This window comes from Podarcis erhardii (assembly GCF_964252035.2).
Source record: "Podarcis erhardii genome assembly, chromosome: Z".
Classification (NCBI taxonomy): domain Eukaryota; kingdom Metazoa; phylum Chordata; class Lepidosauria; order Squamata; family Lacertidae; genus Podarcis; species Podarcis erhardii.
In genome coordinates, this window is record NC_138504.1 from 778,985 (window position 1) to 801,846 (window position 22,862).

General features: G+C 45.4%; 2 protein-coding genes across 3 annotated transcripts in view; one reads left to right on the forward strand and one right to left on the reverse strand.

Moving 5' to 3' along the window:
- The window catches only part of LOC309333355 (integrator complex subunit 6-like), a 39,136-nt gene extending 35,929 nt beyond the window's left edge, over nucleotides 1–3,207 (forward strand). Inside the window, exons 16-19 of one of the 2 annotated variants that reach the window (XR_014152471.1) lie at nucleotides 535–933; nucleotides 1,666–1,759; nucleotides 2,074–2,466; nucleotides 2,852–3,207. Coding sequence is in view for 1 of the 2 variants with exons in the window: in XM_081846732.1 (XP_081702858.1) it covers nucleotides 535–933; nucleotides 1,666–1,759; nucleotides 2,074–2,173 (593 nt within the window). In the remaining variant the exon portion in view is untranslated. Of the gene's footprint in view, nucleotides 1–534; nucleotides 934–1,665; nucleotides 1,760–2,073 lie in introns of both variants that reach the window. The other variant, XM_081846732.1, reaches the window with a different exon arrangement.
- A 4,169-nt stretch (nucleotides 3,208–7,376) lies between these two features.
- On the reverse strand, nucleotides 7,377–19,434 carry MMGT1 (membrane magnesium transporter 1). Its single transcript, XM_081846856.1, has 4 exons — nucleotides 19,274–19,434; nucleotides 12,456–12,508; nucleotides 11,528–11,631; nucleotides 7,377–10,039 (listed from the first exon to the last, which is right to left on the reverse strand). The coding sequence occupies exons 1-4, from the start codon at nucleotides 19,353–19,355 to the stop codon at nucleotides 9,877–9,879; spliced, it is 402 nt and encodes a 133-aa protein (XP_081702982.1). The 5' UTR covers nucleotides 19,356–19,434; the 3' UTR covers nucleotides 7,377–9,876.
- Between the last annotated feature and the right edge of the window lie 3,428 nt (nucleotides 19,435–22,862).

Consider the following 22,862-nt stretch of genomic DNA (forward strand, 5'->3'; position numbering starts at 1 on the left):
TAATACTAATAATTTATTATTTCTACCCCAGCCCACGCTGCTGGGTTTTCCCAGCCACTGTAGGCGGCCCTTTTTACCCGTTGTTGTCTTTTTAATTTTATATATTGTTTGTTATATGTTGCTATGGCCATTGGCTAATGCGAATAAAGTTTATCTATCTTTCTTTCTAGGCGGCTCCCAACCAAATATTAAAAACACAATAAGGGGTGGCCAACTCCCAAGAGACTGCCATCTACTCACGGAGTTGAAGACTGGCAGTGATCTACCACCTTTTTGGGGGTCTAAGTTGTTGAGATTTTTTTAGGGAGAAGGAGATCCCTAAGGGGTTCGGGGAGGCCCTTTTTGGGGCATTCAGGTGTCAAAGTTCCTGAGCTTTTCTTAAGGAACAGGAAGTCCCTTTTGGGGTGTTCAGGTCGAAGCTGTTGACTTTTGGGGGGGAGCCGGTGATCTACCACAGACGTCCACTGATCTGCTGGTTGGGCGTGCCTGTTGAGCATTAGGAAACTTCCCTAAGAGAGCTCTTTCTTCTGGCAGATGCAAATAGCAATATGGTCCCGGATGGCAATGGTGAGAAGAAAGCTGAACACTTCCAGTCCCTGGACAAGCAGGGAGACGGGCTGCCTGTGCCCATGATGGCCTTGATCCCCCCGCCCCCAGCAGCCCTGATGGATGACGACCTGCCCAACGAGGTGGACTCCCTGTCCGGTGAGCTGAATTGCCTCGGGGAAGACGGATTGGACCTCAGGCCTGTCGCCAGCTCCCTGCTTCGCAGACCTGTCAGCTACAGTGTGTCTTCAGGGGACCCAAAACTCCTGCCAGGATCCGCACCCGGGACCACACCCCATTTGGTGAAAATCACGCCCAGCATGTTCGAAGGGAGCAACGAAGTGATCAAAATCAAAGTGATGAAGGAGGTCCGGAAGCCCGGGAGAAGTGAGTGTTGGAGAGGGGGCTGGGTTGTTCGAAGGGAGGTCCTGCATTGCTCCCACCAACCCAGAAAGAGCGCCAGGGCAGCCAAAAGCCGTCTCTCGACTTTTCACAGTTGTGAAATGGGAGGCGGCTCTGATGAAGCTCGTGGTATTTCAGTCTCCGCCGCCATCCTTTATTGCAGGGACACTTCAGTTCCCAGGAGGGCGGGGGGTGTTTGCTATGGTGCCAGTCTCGCTTGGCACCTTTTGGAATTTGTGAGGACCCTCCTTTTTTTAAAAAAGTTGGCAGAAATATAATTGTAAAGTTCGTCTGTAAATGGCAGCAGCTGCCTATCATAGTGGAATTCACATTTAGAAACCTGTGGAACATGACCACGAGAGAAAGCGATTTGTCAGTTTGGTGTGGGGTGCTGTTACAAAGGGAAGAGGAGGAAATCAGTGCTAGCAGGAGAAAATGTCTTTTCTCCAATGAGGAGGGTCAAGTTGAGGCAGCAGACTGACTCATTTATCTCCAGGCTTGTCCCATGCGATCCTGCACAAACAGCTATGCCCCAGGAGAGAAGAGGAGTGGCCTTTAAGAGAACACTGAGGGTCTGAAAAGGGCAAAGATTCCACCATGGGAGAGTTTGAGATAGCAGCCACTGCTTGGAAGCACAGGGCAGGGTTGAGGGCAGGATTCTGATGGTCTTACCAATGCTACCATGATCTCACGTTTTGTTTTGTTTTTTAATTATAGATTTCGAAAAGATTTTCTCTCTCCTTGAAGAAGTTCAAGGCCCTGTTGAAATTCAAAAATATTTCATTGAATTTGCTATCAAGGAAGCAGCAAGGTTTGTATCCAGATGACATGTTCAAAGCTTGAGCAGATATGTGCATGTGTTCTGATAGTGGCCTGTTTGCTTCTTGCCTGTTGTGCTGCATGATGTTCTTTGAAACCACCGCCTTTGATGGTGGGAGGAACCTCTTTTGCTTGTAGGTTGATGGGAGGACTTAACATTCCAAGCACAGGAGGGTGTGTGAGCCTAGGCCCTGCATATGTTCTGCAGAGTAATGCAGAGGCAGTTGTTTGTTTCAGAGGGGGAACTTGGAACAGAAGTGCAAAACCCACATTAAATTGCTCCCCTTCCCCCCCTCTTTCTCTTAGGTTTAAAAAACGGGTGTTAATTCAGCACTTAGAGAGAATACTAGAGGAAATAGAGTTCAACAGCCTGCACAACAGAGTTAATCATGTCAACAGTAGATAATAATGCCCCAGCAAGACGAGTGCATGGGCCAGGGAGAACAAGTTTGCTGTGTTGCAGAGGAGCGGAAGAGGACATGGCAGCAGCTGCCCCTGGCAGTCAGGCAGCTTTTCTGTTGGAGTCTGAGAAGAAGGGTGGAGTTTTTATGCTTGCAAGCCTCTCTCAATGGAAACTGAGCTGTGACCTTGATGGATTTGCTGCAGGGGGTCTGGCGTCCTCCCTCCCCACCTCACATTGAAGGGCCTGATCTGCTCAATGGGCTGAAGAAAAACACTCAGTGCTGCCCTTTGCCGCAGGTGATGAGAATTTACTCATATGAACCTTTGTTCTAAGACACTTTTTAAAGAGCTGCTTTAGGCAGCAGGTCGAATCTGGTAAAACAAAAATGCATACGTTTTATCTGCGCTTGTGTTGGAGAGAGCCTATGTTCAAAAAGGAAAAAAAAGAGGAGAGAGAGAAATCCCTTCGTGATGGTAGTGCATGTTGCTGCTACAGACACGAAGGCAAAAGTTCCTGAGAACTGGCAGCCGACCCAGGCATGAGTTTTCAGGGTAACATTGAATTTGAGAGTAAAGCAGCTGCTGAAACTGGGTTGAGGAAAAGTGGTCAAGAGGCCTGTGACTGCTGCTCCTGGTAGCCGCTAAGCAACCTACCTCAGCCTCTCTTCTCTTTTGTCTGCAGACTTTATGAAAGCGCGTGCCTGAGGCTCCCCAGGTCCTGACTTCAGTTCTCTTTCATCTTGTGAGGAGGACGGAGACTCTTCACGTGGACTTGGCCTTGGAAGCGCTTAGAAGGAAACTTTGGGGTTTTTAAAAAACAAACAAACAAAAACAATCCCTGTCCCCCAAATATTATGTGTGTGTGTGTTTTACTTTTTAAATGTTCATATGAAAAGAGATTATTTTGGACAGTGTTGTTTACCAGATCCTTAATTTGATATATCAAACAGAGTGTGTGTATGTGTGTGTGTGTGTATGGGAGATGAATTTTTTTAGCACTTGTAAATAATAAAAATCATTTTATGGTTTCCTAAGAAATGCCTAATCTGAATGAGGTGCTGATGAGGAATCTCTGGTAATCCCAGTTGCCTGCAAGCACAAGAAACAAAAGAACAAAAGACCCCAAACACAGAAGACCCCTGCTGTTGTCTTCCCTCCTTCCTCCAAAAGACCACTTTGACTCTTGGAATGCACATTTCTTCTTTGCAGGAGGAGCTGGTTCACATGGTTTGCTTTGACTATAGTTGCCACCTGACTTTCCACATTATGTTCTTCAGTCACTGGCAGATTGTCCCTTTGCATTCCATGGTGGTGCCAGGAGTGGGGTGACTCCTCCTTCTCCTTGCCTTGGATGCTAATGACTTTTTGTTTGGGCCCTTCAATGGGATACGAAGCTCCTTACATTAGGCCCAGTCTTCCCTGCTTTGAAGCAACAGAGCTTCAGTTTTGAATTTGAGCAGCTGCCACAGCACTAGTTTGGCTCACATTTTATCTAACCCTTGATGAGGGAAGCTTCTACTGTATGCCCCCATCAAGAAGACTTGCAACTCCCAGGTGGAAGCATCCCAGATCCGAAGAGCATCCTCTTTCCAGTTGGGAATAGGGGCTGCCTCTCCTACACAGAGGAGAAAAGGCTAGCTACAAACAGGAGCAGAAGGAGCTCTGACCTAGTTCTGGCAAGGGTGGCCCAAGCACGTTTCCCTTCCTGCTGCCATTATAGCATGGGGGTGCAGACCATGACCTGGGTTTTGGGCCTGCACAACTTGCATTTCAGCAGGAATGGTGTCTGATAACTGACCTTTCTGCCATTCTTAACACTTTGTGTCGGTACTTGGATGCACTATGGTCTGACTCTGGTGCTGCCATAAACCCCCTACTGTCCCAACCTGTCAGCTCTCTGTTGGAAAGACTTAATGCAGAGAGTGTTTGAAGCCATACTTTGAGTAATCTTTTAAGCTGCACTCTGTGGCACTGACTTGCTGCTTTGTAATTGCTGGCTGAGCCAAAATTGGATAAAGGAAAAACCCAAAGGCAAAAGATAAGCCACTGCGATGACAAAAGACTTGACATTACTCATTTGGTGTGCTGATTCCAGGACAGCTACACAGCAGTCTTCATAAGTCACTGCTCAGATTTGTTCTTCTGACAGAGCAAGGCCTTGGATTCTTCATGATTCCCCCCCCCCCCGCGCGCCCTTTTGCAGTGGGAGAGCGCAGCCTTTTACAACTGATGACCCCCATCAACTCCAGCCAGCGCACAACCATATTGTGCATGGACTGATGGGAGTTGTAGTCTTAAACAGAGGCTGGAGAAGGGCAAGGAATGGTGAGGAGATAAAGGGAAAGCAAATGAAGACCGGGGCCCCTGTTGTAGTGACTTGAGGCAACACTACTGAAGTACATTTTCATACTTGCTTGATTTATCTTCCAGAACCCTATGTGTGAACAAGCTGGTGTGTGTTTCTCTAGCAGAAGCCCATTCCCAATTTGGTCTAATCATGAGCAGAACCTTCTAAAGACTTGAGCTGCTCTCCCATTTCATGGCCATTGGCCATGTGTGCTTTTGGCTAAGGATAACCTTGCCTGACAGATTCTGGTTGTGGACATAATTTCTCTGAAGCTAGGTCCTTTTGGTGGCTCATCTTGTGTGAACACAATTTGCCAGTTCTGCAGGCTGGTATTGGCAAAACAAGGCAGGGCTCTCCCTGGAATCATGGTAGAAGACACATGCACAAAACACATACCCATGTGAGTGCTAAAAATAAAACCCTAATTGTGTAGTTTGTCTCATTTTCCTGCACTGAAGTAATCTTCAGCTGCTCTGCTTTGCCCTAAACATCTCTAGGGAGGGAAGGGGAGATTCAGCAGGCCGTAGACAATGGGAGTTGAGACAAGTAATTAAGATGTCACCTCTGTAGATGACCAGTTGCAGGGGTTCTTTTATTTTGAAGTAGACTGTCTAATGCACATCTGCATTTTGATGTTGCCTCATGCACAGGTGCGTCTGCCTGCTCTGTTTAGCTTTAAAAATTCCTAACATCTTAAACTTTGGAGAGGCATCCTATTAACTATGCTGGCATGTGAAAGCTGACAGCCTCCGTGCTAAAGGCCTCAGACGAGTAGAAATTGGGACCTCACTTCTACTAAGTGATGGGAGCAAGGAGGTCCTGTGGCAAAACACAAATTTGGGTACTGCAGAGTACACCTCTGCTTAAGTAAATTGGTGACAAAATATTTCAAGATTTGCAGTACATACCCAACTAGCCGTGAGTCCAAATTTGAATCATTCATGTGTGCAGGTCTTATTTTTACAGCCGCCACCACCATGCATTATCTTTGAGAAAATGTTTACATGAGGAATACTTGATTGCCCATTTTTTACCTGTAGACAAACTTGTTTAAAGCAACTTTGGAACAAATAAGAAGTCTGGTTTAGATTGAAAAACTGCAGCTTACACCTGTCTTCAAAAAGCTTCCATGAAAACTTTCTACTGAGGAACAGCATATGGCTTCCCCATGCTCCTGGACAAGAGTTCCCTCCTCCCTGACCACTGGCCAAGCTGGGTGGGGCGGATGGAAATTGCAGTCTCAAGAGAAAAGCAGGTACCACACCCCTGATTTATCAGATTGCTAGTTCTCAGTGTGGAGTATGGAGTAACTACTTGCATGCTGGCTGTTATTGCTCCTTAGCTAATGATGCTAACTAATGAGTTGGAACAGATTTTAAATTTAGTAAGCAGAGTTCATCGGAATTACTGGCTAGGCAGGCGATTTCAACTATGTTAAAATTTACATGCTAGGGAAATTAGGTGTATTCTGCATGGCTGCTTGCCATAATACAGTGGTACCAATACAAGGGAGAGGCATGTCGCAGAGAAAGGGTTGGTGTTGCTATCAAAACACAACCACTACTTTTATCCCAAGAGACGGGAAAATGCATTTTGTGTATTGCAATTGACCTTTAGAATAGCAGCTCCTTAGAACTTCCTCTCACCTGTGTGGGTGTAAGCCAGGGGTCAGCAACCTTTTCCAGCCATAGGCCGGTCCACCGTCCCTCAGACCATGTGGTGGGCCAGACTATATTTTTTGGGGGGGGGGAGTGAACAAATTCCTATGCCCCACAAATAACCCAGAGGGGGCATTTTAAATAAAAGCACACATTCTAGTCATGCAAAAACATGCTGATTCCCAGACCGTCCACGGGCCAGATTGAGAAGGCAATTGGGCCACATCTGGCCCCCAGGCCTTAGGTTGCCTACCCCTGGCGTAAACAGACACGGCCACAGCTATCTAATTTAGCTGCTATTTATAAAATTCTAGTGGGTGTCTCTCAAATAGAGGAGCTGCTCCTATGCTGCTACTTCAGGCTAAAGCTGGAGCTCTGCCTGCCTCAATAATATTATACTGAAAAAATCTTAGGTATTCAAAAGAAGTTGCCAACTCAGATGGTGGGAAGTAATGCTAGCTTTTCAAAAAATAGGTATGCTTTTTGTACAGAGAATTCAAGTCATGGGCTTCTAACAGTAGCACTAGGATTCAGTTGCTTGCATGCTTTCCTGGCAATGTCTTCCTCCTGAAATAAGGCCTGGGAAAAGTGTTCTATAGTAGCCCGTAAGTTTCTACTGTGCCTGTAGAAGGGACGCGGGTGGCGCTGTGGTCTAAACCACTGAGCCTCTTGGGCTTGCTAATTGGAAGGTTGGCGGTTCGAATCTCCATGACAGGGTGAGCTCCCGTTGCTCTGTCCCAGCCTCTGCCAAACTAGCAGTTTGAAAGCACACCAGTGCAGGTAGATAAATAGGTATCACTGGCGGGAAGGTAAACGGTGTTTCCATCATGGTGTTCCGTTGTGCCAGAAGCGGTTTAGTCCTGCTGGCCACAGGACCCAGAAAGCTGTCTGTGGACAAACACCAGCTCCCTTGGCCTGAAAGCGAGATGAGCGACGCAACCCCCCAGTCACCTTTGACTGGACTTAACCATCCAGGAGTCTTTTACCTTTGCTGTGCCTGTGGGCTTTAAAAGGTTGCCAACCACCACTGCTCTATGCAAACCAGAAGGCAAATTCAATCCAGTACAGCAGCAAGTGCAGTAAAACCCAAGCCTTTTCCGAATAAAAGGGAAAATAATGGGTGTATTTAAAACCACCCTTCAGCTTTATAAAAGTGGCATTTTTCTTAGTTCAATCCTTGAAGAAAGAATTCATACCCCATGTGCTTTTTAAGGATGTTGGTTCTTTATTAGGCAATGCAAGATCAAAAATGAAAGAACAAGTTTTGCACACGTGATAGTTAATGTCAGTGCTGGAGGTTCAAGCTGCTACTCCTTGCAAGTTTAAATGCCCAAAGGGCATTCAATAGGTTGCAAACTCAAAACACAAACATGGGGAGGACTCCGTTCATGCAGCGATGCCCTGCTGTGATGGAGCCTTTTTGGCAACCCAAAGCAGGTTCTTGCCAGGTTTGTAGGCACCTGGTTAATAAGGAGAGTTTAGCTGAAAATGATTTTCATACATGGTACTAAGACAGGGGGAGGGGAGTTCAAACTGAAGGACACCTGTGACACCGGCCATTCTCTTATGCACAGCCACTAGCCCACAAGCTCCACTGCACTGTGCAACCTTTTCCTAGCAAACATTCAGGACTGCGCTGCAAGATTGGATTGGGTACTTTTCTCACCCCACCTCAATTTTATGCAATGAGATCCACAGGGAGCCGGGTTACCACAAGGGACAAGATCCTTTCATGCCCAGATCACCCATACAGGGTCAAGAAAAACTTGGCTCTTAACTCCCAACAGTAGCAGCTGTAATTCTGAAAATGTGCTGGGAGACCCTCACTGGCTTTAAAGGAAATATTAAAGTGAACCATCAAGTAGGTGAGGCATAAGAACTGCAGCCTCTCTCGTCAAGAAAAGGAGATCCCACCAGCTGCTGTTCTTCGTGCTTAGTTCTGAAGCACTGTTTCAGGTTTAACAGAGCAGGAGTCTTCACTCCAGGACAAGGGATGGTAGGGAACAGTAAGGCCATTACATAACAACAGACTTTATGTTCAGTTTGCCACTGCGTGTACTTGGGGGGGACTGTAACACTAAAATAACTTCCATGAACAAGCAGCAATCTGAGTTTAAACAAGGCCATGTCTTCTTTACATTCACAGCTCAACCATCCTGACCCCTGTGGTTAGGGTGCCTTTTGTGGAACCAGGAACCCCCATGCAGAGAAAAGAGCAAACCATACTGGGTGGAATGCATTGTTTTATTCTATCACAAGTGCACCTGCAGTTGATGCCCATGTGTCTATACTGTGCTGCCACAAGTGGATGGGGCACCTTTCTTTCACTGCAGAAACAGTAAAATGTAAACACGCCATTGCAGCCAAGGAGAGACGGACAGCTTTCCTGCAGCCCACTCCAACCAGTTTAAATCTATGGCAAACAAACATGGGGACAAACTAAATTTAGTGAATTGACAGGGATCTATTCCCTCTGCTTAAACACCCCACATGCTCCAAGGCAGGTGACTCGGAGATGCCATTAGCAAAAGAGCAATGCAGCAAAGTGAAAAAACAAGGCAAACGGGGTAAATTGTTTAAACAAAAGCAAAGCAGCTCTCCTACCTCTGGACAAACTTCGTCCTACGTTTTCAGTGAGAGTGCACACTTCTAAATGGAGGGAGCTGGATTAAAATGCACCCTTCTGAGCAGAAAGTCAGGAAACAACTTGTCCACGTTACAAGAACAAACTGAACAGCCTTGTGGCATCTCAAGACAGACATCCTAAGCAGTCCCTGAGATCCTTGTACGTTATAAGCCACTCGCTCATGTAGCAGTCCCATCCTCACCCAGACTTGCAGCCCTTCCTCAGGTACAGCCCTCCTGCTTTGCAGCAGTAATCCTGTTGCGATCCACCTTGCTCCCAGCTTAGGCAACAGCCAGCACTTGCTACAATTAGCAGGAGCTTGGTGTAAAGTGGATGAGACTACAGATGGTGTAGTAAGGATGTAAGCATCCTTCCTGCCTAACCCCCAGTGAGATCTCCAATGGCTCTCAAAAATTATCCATTTCCCTTCAAAACCTGTGAGCATTTCAAGGTAGCTCAAGGACACTGAGCAATAAACAAAGGGAGCTTTTGTGTCCCTGGCAACAGTTTGGGTAAAGCTCCCACTTCAGAACCGCCTGTCTGAATGTCTCTGATGCTGGTCATAACAGCGACCACATTACTTCAGCCAAAGTGCTGAAGACAGGAAAGAAACACAATCACCATTGTCTTCTGTGTTGAGGATGGGAGGGAAGGGATAGACACAAAGCAGCCCCCTTCCTCAGTATTCAACAGAACAGCAGCATAAGCCAATACCCCTTTCTTCTGTGCTCATCTGTGGCATTAAAAAATCACCTACTTTTTGGAAATAAAGAATTTGCTTTCACTAAATTCGAATCAACCATGATGGTGGGCTAATGGACAAAAAGTAAAGTGATGTTTCACAGCATAATTCTAGCAACAATTTACACTGTTTTGCCAATTCAAAATTCAGTCATTGTCATTAACAGTGTTTGAAGAAGGTCCTTTTTAATAATTATATATATATATATATTTATAAAGTCTGGATGATCAATATAAATACTGCTCCAGAAATGAAATAAAAGTGTTTACACCCCCAACTCCAATGTTACAGCTCAGTGTCCTGTTCTATTTTTAGAATAATCTGTAAAAAATCGTTAACGGCGAAGAGGTTCGAATTTTCGCAACTTCAGCGATGCGCTAGACGACAAAGCATCCCTGCTGGAGGAAGAATGGACCGTGTCTGGGGATTGGAATAATACTCTGCCCCGGTGATTAAAAACATAGAAGGATGGATGGTTCCTTAATGTGTCAAATGTCCTGAAACAAAAAGGAGAGAAGTGCAATTGGCAACAAATCATAACTGTTAATTCACAGTCCTATTCTGGTTAAAATGCCATAACCAAGGTTACCTTTAGATCTTCCTTGGACATATTAAAAAGTTCAAACTTGGCCTCCTGCCCCAATACTAGTAAGAATTTCTATTCCACCCTTCAAACGAATATGCAATGCTCAGGGTAGCTTATAAAAATTAAAATCACATGAAAAAACCAGCAACAGCAAAGACACACAGTGCAATGGAGGCAAGCAGAGAGATAAGAATCAAACTCCAAGATAAAAATATGATCTGTTCTTAGCTAGAAGTAGCAGCAGCAGCAGCAGCATGGGTGACAAACCACAGGAACCACACTGGGGCATCAAGACAGAGAAGGATGCTGGGGCCAGGCCAAAGATGGCTACCAAAAATGTGGCAATAAGATGGAGTTAAGGCCAGAGCCTGGTAGGATAATGGGAGGCAGAAAAAGTCCAGCAGAAGTCCAGGATGCGCTAAACTGAAGAGCTTGTTCTACCATTTTCTCAATTACAGTGGTGCCTCGCAAGACGAAAAGAATCCGTTCCGCGATTCTCTTCGTCTAGCGGTCTTTTCGTCTTGCGAAGCAACCCTATTAGCGGCTTAGCAGATTAGCGCTATTAGCGGCTTAGCGGCTATTAGCGGCTTAGAAAAAGGGGGGGGAGCGAAAAAAATCGCAAGACTCGCAAGACGTTTTCGTCTTGCAAAGCAAGCCCATAGAGAAATTCGTCTTGCGAAGCGCCTCGAAAAACGGAAAACCCTTTCGTCTAGCGGGTTTTTCATCTTGCGAGGCATTCGTCTTGCGGGGCACCACTGTATCTCCACCGCTTCCTGAGCAATCTCCCTTTGGCTCCCATCACCCCATGAAGAGTCTTGCTGGATCAAGCAGCCATCTGTTCCTTCCTCCTGCTTCCCACAAGGGTCCAACAGGAATTGGGCATGAAGGTTACAGCCTTCCTATTTTTCTGCTGATATTCAGATGGTGGATACCTGCTAATCATGTAGGTTTCATAGTCAACATGGCAAAAACTTTCCTTTTTAACCAGGCACCAGGCTCTTAACTATCTGGCCTTTTAGAGTGGGTGGGGATACACAGACCCACACACACACCCCCCTGGTTTTAATGTGTGTAAGTTGCTTTGAGTTGCAGTAGCAAAGAAAAAGTAACTAATAAATCCAATAATAACAATTACTAATAGATATGCAGCATAGAACAGGTTTCTTTTAACTTTGCCACGTGTGAGAGGGAAGTACAGCAAGCTGTAGTTTCTCAATCTTACAGCATTGTGCAAATGATCAAATAACAACTGCTAAACATCTTCTAATTGATCAGGAGAGAGAAACCCTCCTCTTTAAACAGGCCTGGAAGACTGCCTGATGTAAAGGGTGGGGGAAATAAAAAACAAAGCACTGAGCAAAGTAATAATGCCAGCAGAAAGAAATGGGTAAAAACATACTTATTCTTCAGCTCTGAAGTAGCATCCATGTCTTTAAATTCCCCTGCAATATGTACTATGCCGTAACAGGTAACCGCAAAGGCCAACAGTGTTTGAAGCACTATCTGTAACAGATTAAAAAGTAAACAGCACTTGAGTGACTTAAGTAAAATACTGCTAATAGAATTCCCCCTCGTGTTTGGTCTTAAATATCCAACCACTGTGCTTTTCAAGATGGGAAATCTCACGGCTTCAGAAATATGCAATGCAGCAGGATTAATTTTGGACTTGAGACACCTCAAGTTATTTACATGGCTGAATAGGCATGAGCCTGGCAACTACTTCTCAACCTTATCTAGTCCTCTAGTGTGGAAAGGAGGAGGGGCAGAGGTGGGTGGGAATGGGTAGGATGCCTCACACTGATACGTAATAATTTTTGAAGGATGATTACATTAGGCTGGAAAGTGGATAGCAGATACCACACAACAGCTCCATGCAAACAAATACCTGCCAAATGCTAGAGGGAGAGGCTGTTTGTTCTGCAGAGTATGGGGAGTAAAGCAGAGGCTTTCAAAGAACTGACTGGAGAGAGTGGCAATTCCTAAAGGAATGCTGCTAAGGGAGAAGAGGAAGATGCCAAATTTCAGATGAATCTCAGTCACACTGCAATGCAGGCTGCAGATTAGGGGAAGAAGCATGGTGACACAAGAGCTCAGATTCAGTTTGTAGAAACAGGGCAAAGTAAAAAACAAAAGCCAGAATTAAGTTACACAGTACACTATCCATACAAGTCCACAAGCCAGTGAAAACGTTTAATTTGTTCCTGGATGTTTCATCCCCCCACCTTATTCCATTGCAACCATACTAGTTTAAATGGAAATGTGTCATCTTACGGATCACAGTCAAGTCAGCACTTGCATCACTGAAAGAAAAAGAACATTTAACTTACATCTATTGGCAAAGTTTCATCTTCCTTTTCTGTTAATCTCATGTAGGAGCGATCTGCAAAATGAAGACATGCTGGTAAATTAATCTGATTTCCTTTCTATGTTCACGGAGCAAAAAAGGGGCCACACAGCTGGGTTTTCTATCAACTCCACTACAGGTAAAAAGCCACCTCCACCTCAGTTTCTCTTTCTGATTATTAATCAGATCTTCAAATCTTGCCTTGGTGGATTAACTAATCTCCAAAGTGCACACAAGAGAAATGTGTCCAACAGCTATAACTGAGTAATGCAAAAGAATCACTGGTAGCTCTCTGCTGCCTTATTCCAAGTCAGTTCTTTAGTGCACTTGTCCACAAGGATTGGCAACAGTTCTGCTTCAATCAGGTCTTGCCCATACATACCTGGAGATGTCTGGGACTGAACCACAGACTTTCTGCATGCCATGACCCTTCTCCTCACGTATCTTACAGAAAGGCCTCAAGCTCATTTAGACAACCACTAATCACTATTTCAACTAAAGGCAACCAGTCTATGTTGCTTCAGTATGCATATTAAACTGTTCTCCCAAACTTGTCATAACAGGGAATCACTGCCGGCAACAGAAACAAATCACTCCACCATCTAGTTTCTCCTGTTCCACCGACTGCCCTGATCCAGAAATATGGGAGTTTGTGCAAATTCACAATGCAATTTCACAATTAAGCTGAAAATGTTACAACTGGTACTATGTCAGCAGTCACTCATGTTTGTTGGCCAGGGTGTCAGTACACACATATAGAGTTGGGGTGACAAGCCACTACCGTACTATTTTAACTGGTTACTTGAACAGTGTCCAAGTGCCCATATCAGAGAGAATCTGTCCCTACCCCACAGATTACAATCTATGTTAGAGCAAAAAAATACAAATGGGGAATTCACATTGGCTGCCTTCAATCCAAGTATTTTATGGACTAGGCCAAGGTCTGGCAGCACCAGTCCAGTCACCAAAACCCATTGTGTGACAGTTCCAGGAGAGGCCCAACTACTCATCCATTTTTGGTATTTCTATACTACTCTTCTTAATATTTATCCTAGAGTGGTGTGCAATGCAATTTTTAAATAAAATAATATATAATGAAAAGTAGTCAACACAGCAGAATGCACATGTGAAATAGCAATTAAAGCAGCAAAACATGAAGTATCTTCTAAAATACAGCATTCCCCAATACTACTTTAAATTATACTCTACAACTGGCCTGCCACATATGAGAAAACCCTCTCCTTCATTATTGCCCACATTATATTTAATGGTGGTGGCTCTCAGAGGGGCCTCAGTAGGAGATCTTACTGAAGCCTGATGTGGGAGAAGGCAAACCTTAGGGACCAGAGTCTCAAGCAATTATGAGTTTCCAAGGTTAAAACCAACAACTTGAACAGAGTTTCGAAGCAAACCAGTAACCAATCTAGATACAATGGTACCTCAGGTTAAGAACTTAATTCATTCCGGAGGTCCGTTCTTAACATGAAACTGTTCTTAACCAGAGATACCACTTTAGCTAATGGGGCCTCCCGCTGGCGCCGCACGATTTCTGTTCTCATCCTGAAGCAAAGTTCTTAACCCGAGGTACTATTTCTGGGTGGGCGGAGTCTATAACCTGAAGCGTCTGTAACCCGAGGTACCACTGTATTACAAAACTGGTTAGATATGTTCCCAACAAGCTGTTCCCATTAAAATATTGACTGCTGTATCTGGGGGATTCATACTGACGCACATAACCCTGAAGGGATTTGCATGGTTACTGTTAGCTCATCTGGCGTACAGATTACAGATGTAGAGACCAGATCAAGCAACACATTGCATCAGGAGTTGCATGATTAATCCAGCACTTCTGCTGAGATGACCACCACCTGCTGAGCTTAAGACTCCCCTCATTCACACAACTGACAAAAACATACTGTCTCCACATCATACTTGATACAACATCTATTCCCTATTGCCTTAGTCAAGCACCTGCTACTCACCAGCTGCCTTTATCCTAACACCAGCCTAGTTCTTCTCCCAACCTCTCTCCCACAGTGTACGCTGGTGTCACACCAGTCCAATCCCACTGTGGGATCCCCTTGACTTCTAATGGCACTCCTATTCCACCCACTACACCCCATAGTCTTTCCACATCAAGTTCCATTTCCAGCCATTAAAAGTCTTTGTTCTATTCACTGCCAGGCTTAGAATTCTATGAGACAAACATAAAGGCAAAATTTCACCAGGTGCCATTCACCATCTTAGTGCTACAGAGTTCAGAGAAACCTTTTGTGGACTGTTCTTTTTAAGGTCTTGGGATCCAACAACTACACAGCTTAAGATAAGGTCTGACATTTTCCCACCACAGTCGAGCATGGACAAAAACCAGAAATCAGGATGGTACCGGGAATGTGTACAATGCTCAGTATCTGGGAATGTGAGGAGGCAACAATCCATCCCTCCCAGGTTCCAATGGCTGCCATACGTAATAATGGGTATTTCACTAGCGTCTCGTAAAATTCTATCTCCTGATCTCTCACACACCTGAAAAAAGTTGTGGGCTCCAATCAGCGTAAGCTTCACCCACAGCAAGGCTACAGCCCTATGCACCCTTACTTGAGAGCAAGCCCTACTGAACGCAGTCAACCAGAGCAGGATTGTGCCTACAAACTGCTCCTGCATTTGCCCTGGATGTCCCACGGGATCTACCACAATTAGATAGATAGATAGATAGATAGATAGATTCTTTATTGTCATTACACAAGTGCAACATTGCACAGTGCAACGAAATTGGATGCCATCCCTTAAAAAAACAACAAAAGCAAAACAGCAACAACAACCAAACAAACCACATTCCAGCCACACCCACACCCACACCCATCAAACTTCCAGGTCACACTATCGAGTTACAGCATTCAAAAAGGCCACAGCTCTTGGATAGAAACTATTTTTCAGTCTATTTGTCCTTGACTTGATGTTTCTATATCTCCTGCCAGAAGGCAGTAGTGCAAACAGACTGTATCCCGGGTGAGATGAATCCTGCAGGATGTTGTTTGCTTTCCTAAGACAACGGGAACCGTACAGTTCTTCCAAAGATGGGAGAGGATGACCAATAATCCTTTGGGCTGTGGTTATGACCTTCTGGAGCACCTTCTTCTCCCTAGCTGTACAACTGGAGAACCAAGCACAAATACAGTATGTGAGAATGCTCTCTATGGAGCCTCGGTAGAAGGACACCAGCAGTTTCTCACTCAGATTGTTCTTCTTTAAAAGTCTGAGGAAATAAATTCTCTGCTGAGCCTTCTTCACCAGAGCAGTGGTATTTGCGCTCCAAGTCATGCCCTGATCGATAGTCACTCCCAAAAACCTGAATTCCGCCACCCTCTCCACCCGTTCCCCGTTGATATACAAGGGCTGAATGACCGCCTTTTTTGTCCTGTAATCCACCACCAATTCCTTGGTCTTAGCTGTATTAAGAGCCAGATTGTTCTCTCCACACCAAACACAGAGCCGCTCCACCTCGTCCCGATAGGCGGACTCATCCCCTCCTGAAATGAGCCCCACCACCGTAGTGTCATCAGCAAACTTGATGATTTTGTTGCTGGAATAGATGGCTGTACAGTCATACGTGTAGAGAGTAAAGAGCAGGGGACTCAACACACAACCCTGTGGTGAGCCGGTGTTAAGGCTAAGGGCTTTGGACATATGTGACCCTACTCTAACCCTCTGAGAACGTTCTGACAAAAAATCCAAAACCCAGAGACAGGTGGAGTTGGAGAGTCCAATCACCTCTAGCTTGGACACCAGTCTATGGGGGAGGATAGTGTTAAAAGCAGAGCTAAAATCCACAAACAGCAGCCTCACATAACTCCCCGGCTGCTCCAGATGGGACAGAGCAGCATGGAGAGTGGTGGTGATAGCGTCTTCTGTGGATCTATTTGCCCTGTATGCAAACTGGTAGTTGTCAAAAATTGGTGGAAGACAGGAAATAATGTGACGGCGCACCAGTTTCTCAAAACACTTCATGATGATTGGAGTCAGTGCAACTGGTCTGTAGTCATTCAAACTACTGATAGTGGGTTTTTTAGGCAGAGGAACAATAGTTGACGACTTCAGGCAGGGTGGGACAATAGACTGGTGTAAGGACTTGTTGAAGATCTTAGTAAAGACCCTCGCCAGCTGATCCGCACAGCCCTTCAACACCTTTCCAGTGATGCCATCAGGTCCAGCAGCCTTCCTCGGATTCACCATCCTCAATACCTGTCTCACCTCGTGCTCCTCTACGGTGAATGAGGGGCCCCTATGGGCTGGTGGCTGTAATACCGACGTCTCAGGTGGCTCCCTCTCGAAGCGAGCAAAGAAGAGGTTAAGCTCCTCCGCCAGCAAAGGGTCACCGTCGACAGCACCAAGGTTAGGTTTGTAGTTGGTAATATGCTGAATCCCCTGCCACATCTGTCTTGTGTTGTTGCTCCTTAAATTATCCTCAATCCTCTGTCTATAATCCAGTTTCGCCCGTCGAATACCCCTCTTCAAGTTTGCTCTTGCCACACTGTAAAGCTGCACCTCGCCCGACCTGAAAGCCCTGTTTCTTTCCCGCAACAGGCACTGGACCTCTCTATTCATCCAGGGTTTCTGATTGGGGTAAAACCGGATGGATTTATTTACTGTGACAGTGTCTGTGCAGTGATTGATATAGCACAGAACTGCCGCCGTGTGCTCCTCCAGGTCTGAACGATCGAAAATATCCCAATTGGTTCTCTCAAAACAGTCCTGCAGCTGGTGAATAGCACCTTCAGGCCAGATTTTAACAGTCCTTGATATTGTGGGAGCCCGTTTCCTGAGTGGGATATATGCTGGTACCAGGAACAGAGACATATGGTCGGACTGGCCCAAATGTGGCAACTGTAAAGCCCTATAGCCGTGATTTACATTCGAATAAACTTTATCCAGTGTCTTGTCTCCTCTTGTGGGACATTTCACATGCTGATAGAGCGTTGGGAGCACTGTTTTAAGTTCAACATGGTTGAAGTCTCCCGCAATGATGTGCACAGCTTCAGGATACTTGTCTTGCTGGCTGCTGATAAGGCTCTGCAGACATCCCAAAGCCAAGTTGGCATTAGCATCTGGTGGCACGTACACACCAGTTAGCATAACAGCTGTGAACTCCCTAGGGAGATAGGCTGGTCTACATTTAACAGCCACATATTCCAAATCCGGTGAACAGTGACTGCCCACAGTCTTAGAATTTTTAGACCAGCACTTGTTCACATATACACACAGGCCCCCTCCTTTGGTTTTTCCGAAGTCCATGCTTCGGTCATGACGATGTACCGCACAGCCTTCCAACTGAATAGCTATGTCTGGTATGGACGGTTGAAGCCATGTTTCAATGACAAATAAAACGCAGCAATCTTTTACAAGGCTGTTCTTTGCTGCCTGCAGCCGCAATTCATCCATTTTGTTGGCAAGAGATCTCACATTAGCAAGAAATATGCTAGGGAGTGGTGGTTTAGATGGACTCCTCTGCAATCTTACCAGGACGCCGGCCCGACAACCCCTCCTTTGCCTCCTGTCTCTACGCCGCCTTCGCCTCCTCCCTGGAGGCATAGTAATCCATGGAGAGCCCGGTGGCCTGGCTACTCCCACAGGAACGGTATCTGGGCGAAAATAATCAGCTCTTACAGCTTGTTCACACTGTAACCCGACCTTCAGAAGTTCCTGCCTGCTGTAAATCTTTCTTGCCCGGCCAGACATACTCAGAACAAGTAAAAATAAACAAAAACAAAACGCTGAAAAACAAAGGGAGAGCACTAAGCCACAGCGTCTGTGCGCACCGCCATCTTGGCTGACAGTTGATGACAGTTGATAGATGATAGATCTAAATAATCAGCTCTTACAGCTTGTTCACACTGTAACCCGACCTTCAGAAGTTCCTGCCTGCTGTAATCTTTCTTGCCCGACCAGACATACTCAGAACAAGTAAAAATAATAAAAACAAAAACAAAACGCTGAAAAACAAAGGGAGAGCACTAAGCCGCAGCGTCTATGCGCGCCGCCATCTTGGAACAAATTTCAATTCCCATGCTGCACAGCCACGTTCTTCTCCGTGGTGGTCGGGGCCGGATTTAGGCTTGATGAGGCCCTAAGCTATAAGCTCCTGAAGGTAATGGGGCCCTTGATTTATGTCCAGCTGTCCTTTGTCCACAACAAATTGTTGCTGTTTTTTGTGTTGAGTATATGCTATATGGTAATTGATGGACCTCATAGGTATCTAAAGCCATTTGCACATAACAAAATATGTATTTTATCAAAGTAATTGTTGAACTTATTTTGGAAATGTACATCCAGGTTTTCCCCCCTTAATTTTTTTGGGCCCCCCCAAAAGAGTGGGGCCCTATGCTAGAGCTTGTTGAGCTTATACGTAAATCCGGCACTGGTTAATTCTACGCTCGCAATTTACGACACGGACCTCCTCCCTTTCCTCTAAACGCGGCAGGCGGAATTCCCTCCCTCCCTGTAGGTGAGGCGGGGAAACGCTGGCGGCCGCGGGCCAGCCAGGAACCCGAGCGGCCCTTGGGACCCCCCCTGCCCAGGCCGCCCCCCAGGGAGGCGGCACATTCCAGAAGACACGTCCTGCTCGCGCCCCCGCCCCGCCTGGGAACCCTCGGCGCCCCCCGCCCCTTCCCAGGAGGGGGGGCTGGGCCGGGCGGCGAGGGGGGCGCCGAAGCCCACCAGGACACCCCCTCCGCCAGGGTGCGCATGCGCGTAGGGCGAGGGGACGGGGTGCTGCCGCCGCAGGCGGAGGCCGGAGCCACTCACGCTGCGCGGCGGAGAAGGCCGCGTGCGCCAGGGCGAAGAGTCCGACGCCGACCAGCCCTTTCCACAGAGAGGCGGCCGCCATCGTCTGCCTCGTTCCCTCACAGGCACTGCCGGGGCCGCGCACGCGCACGAAAGGCCAGCGGGAAGCTTCCGGCGAGAGCTGAGACGCGACGTGATGCGACGCGAGGAGTCGGACCTTCGCCGATCGGCGCGCGGGGATGACGTGATGCGCAGCGGAGGCTGGTGGGAGCCTCTCAAGCAAGCAAGCAAGCGCCTAAGAGAGGAAAGGAGGAAGGCGGGGCCGCTGCTGGTGGCGGCGCGAATCGGCGGAAGTGGGCGGGGCCGAGTTCAGGTGGGCCTGCCAATGGCTGCGCCACACGCCCCTCTTCGCCGCCTGACTCTCTCTTGGCTCGGTCGCACCCGAGTTTCTGAGGGGATGAGTTTGGCGCCTCTTTTCTTCGCCCTCAGCGCCTCTTCCTGTTCTCCTCTTGTCACCAAGCGCCTTTCCCATAACCGATAAATATTCATATGCAAAGCAAGGGGAACTTTTAAATTGAAAAAGACAACAACATCAAGCAGGCCATGAAGAAACATAATAAAACAAAACAAAACAAATTCCTTCCAGTAGCACCTTAAAGACCAACTAAGTCAGTTCTTGGTATGAGCTTTCGTGTGCATGCACACTTCTTCAGATACACTTCTTCAGATGGAAGTGTGCATGCACAGGAAAGCTCATACCAAGAACTGACTTAGTTGGTCTTTAAGGTGCTACTGGAAGGAATTTGTTTTGTTTTGACTATGGCAGACCAACACGGCTACCTATCTGTAACCATAATAAAACAGTTATTACTAATCCGGGTCCTATTCCTGCCGAAGGAGCGCAAGATGGCAGACACAGCAAGTGCAAACATTTAAACCAACTTAAAGCGGCCGTTAAAAATAATTCACAAGCATTTTAAAAACAGCCAAAACATTCACACCAGTTTTTTTAGATAAAAAACCCCCACAACTTGAAGCTATTCACAACTAGGGATCTCAGAGTTGCCAGAAGCAGTATATCTTCCAGCCACCAAACGCCTGAGCAATTAGAGGTGTTCCTAAATTTCTTCTGAGATTCAGTAATGAAGGAAGGTGTCCAACAAAGGGGGAGCCACCATTGATAAGGCCCTGCCCTTGCCCCCAGCACACCTGGTGGAGCCACCACCAAGAAGGCCTCACCTTCCAGCCATAGGGTGGGTCTGGAAGTCACTGGTTCAAATGTTGCTTTAAGTGAGACGCTTGCATATTGTTTGAATAATATATTTTTGAAATAATTTTAAAAGAAAAGGCCTTCTAGGTAGTTAAAGAATTTTTTTAAAAAATTATATTTATTGAAATTTCCAATAAAAACATAAACACAAACAACAATAAAAACATAAACAAACACAATACCTAAAACATGTATAATTTCAAATCTTATTTTCTTAAACCTAATTTCCTCGACCTCCTCACACCTCCCCCTTCTGTATTCCAATTCCATTTATCTAATCAGCAAATTCATTCCCTTATTTCCCATAGTTTTTAATAATTCTGTTCTTTTTCCTTAATCAATGCCTCTGAAAACCACAAAATTTTTAAACTCATGTCAGTTCTAGCCTTCATTAAATTTGTAGTATTTACTTAGGTAGTCCTTAAATTTCTTCCAATCTTCTTCCACTGTCTCTTTCTCCTGGTTTCGGATTCTGCAGGTCATCTCTGCCAATCCCATGTAATCTGTCATCTTCATCTGCCATTCTTCCAGAGTGGGTAGATCTGGTGTCTTCCAATACTTTGCGATAAGTATCCTTGCTGCTGTTGTGGCATACATAAAAAAAGTTCTGTCCTTCTTTAACACCACATGGCTAACCATGCCCAGGAGAAAGGCCTCTGGTTTCTTCAAGAAGGTATATTTAAATACCTTTTTCATTTCATTATATATCATTTCCCAGAAAGCCTTGATCCTCGGGCATGTCCACCAAAGGTGAAAGAATGTACCTTCATTTTCTTTACATTTCCAACATTTATTATCTGATAAGTGGTAAATTTTTGCAAGCTTGACTGGGGTCATGTACCACCTATAGATCATTTTCATAATATTCTCTCTCAAGGCATTGCATGCCGTAAATTTCATACCAGTGGTCCACAACCTTTCCCAGTCAGCAAACATAATGTTATGACCAATATCTTGTGCCCACTTAATCATAGCTGATTTAACTGTTTCATCCTGCGTATTCCATTTCAACAGCAAGTTATACATTTTTGACAGATTCTTAGTTTTGGATTCTAACAACTCTGTTTCCAGTTTTGATTTTTCCACCTGGAAGCCAATTTTCCTATCCAACTTATAGACCTCCAATATTTGATAATAATGAAGCCAGTCTCTCACTTTGTCTTTTAAATTGTCAAAACTCTGCAATTTCCACTTGTTACCCTCCTGTTCTAAAATTTCACAATATTTTGGCCATTTAGACTCCATATTAAGTTTTTTCAGCGCTTTTGCCTCCATTGGTGACAGCCACCTTGGAGTTTTGTTCTCCAACAAATCTTTATATTTAATCCAGACATTATACAATGTTTTCCTGACAATATGGTTTTTAAAACCTTTATGAGCTTTAAGCTTGTCATACCACAAGTATGCATGCCATCCAAAAAAATTGTTAAAACCTTCCAAATCCAAAATGTCAGTGTTCTCAAGAAGCAGCCAGTCTTTTAACCAGCAGAAAGCTGCTGATTCATAATAAAGTTTCAAATCCGGCAGGGCAAATCCCCCCCCCCTTTCCTTTACATCCGTTAAAATTTTAAATTTTATTCTGGGCTTTTTGCCCTGCCAGATAAATTTATAAATGTCTTGCTGCCAACCCTTGAAACACTCCATCTTCTCCACAATTTGCAATGTTTGAAACAAAAACAACATTCTAGGCAATACATTCATCTTTATAACTGCTATTCGACCAGACAAGGAAAGCTTCAAATTTGACCAAATTTCAAAATCATTTTTCACTTGTTTCCAACATTTCTCATAGTTATCTTTAAATAAATTCATATTTTTTGCTGTCATATTGATCCCCAAATATTTTACATTCTTAACCACTGTTAAATCCGTCTCATTCTGAAACCTCTCTTTCTCAGTTACTGTTAAATTTTTCTCTAATACCTTAGTTTTTAACTTACTCAATTTGAATCCTGCCACTTGACCAAATTCTTGAATTAATTCCAAAACCCTTTTAGTACTAGATTCTGGCTCTTGTAGTGTAAGTACCAAGTCATCTGCAAATGCTCTCAATTTGTATTGTTTCACTCCGACCTGAACCCCTTTAACCAGCTGGTCCTTTCTTATCATGTTCAGCAAAACCTCCAGGACCGAAATAAAAAGTAATGGGGAAATTGGGCACCCCTGGCGTGTCCCTTTTTCTACTTTAAATTCTTCCGTAATCACATTTGTCAGGGGCTCAGGAGCTGAGGCACAGGGAAGATGGGAGATGGAGAGCGAGGGAGAGGAATCCGAAGGGAGCGTAGGAGGGGACAGTGGTCCGAGGGATTCCATGAGCCTCTCCAGCGAATCGGAAGATTC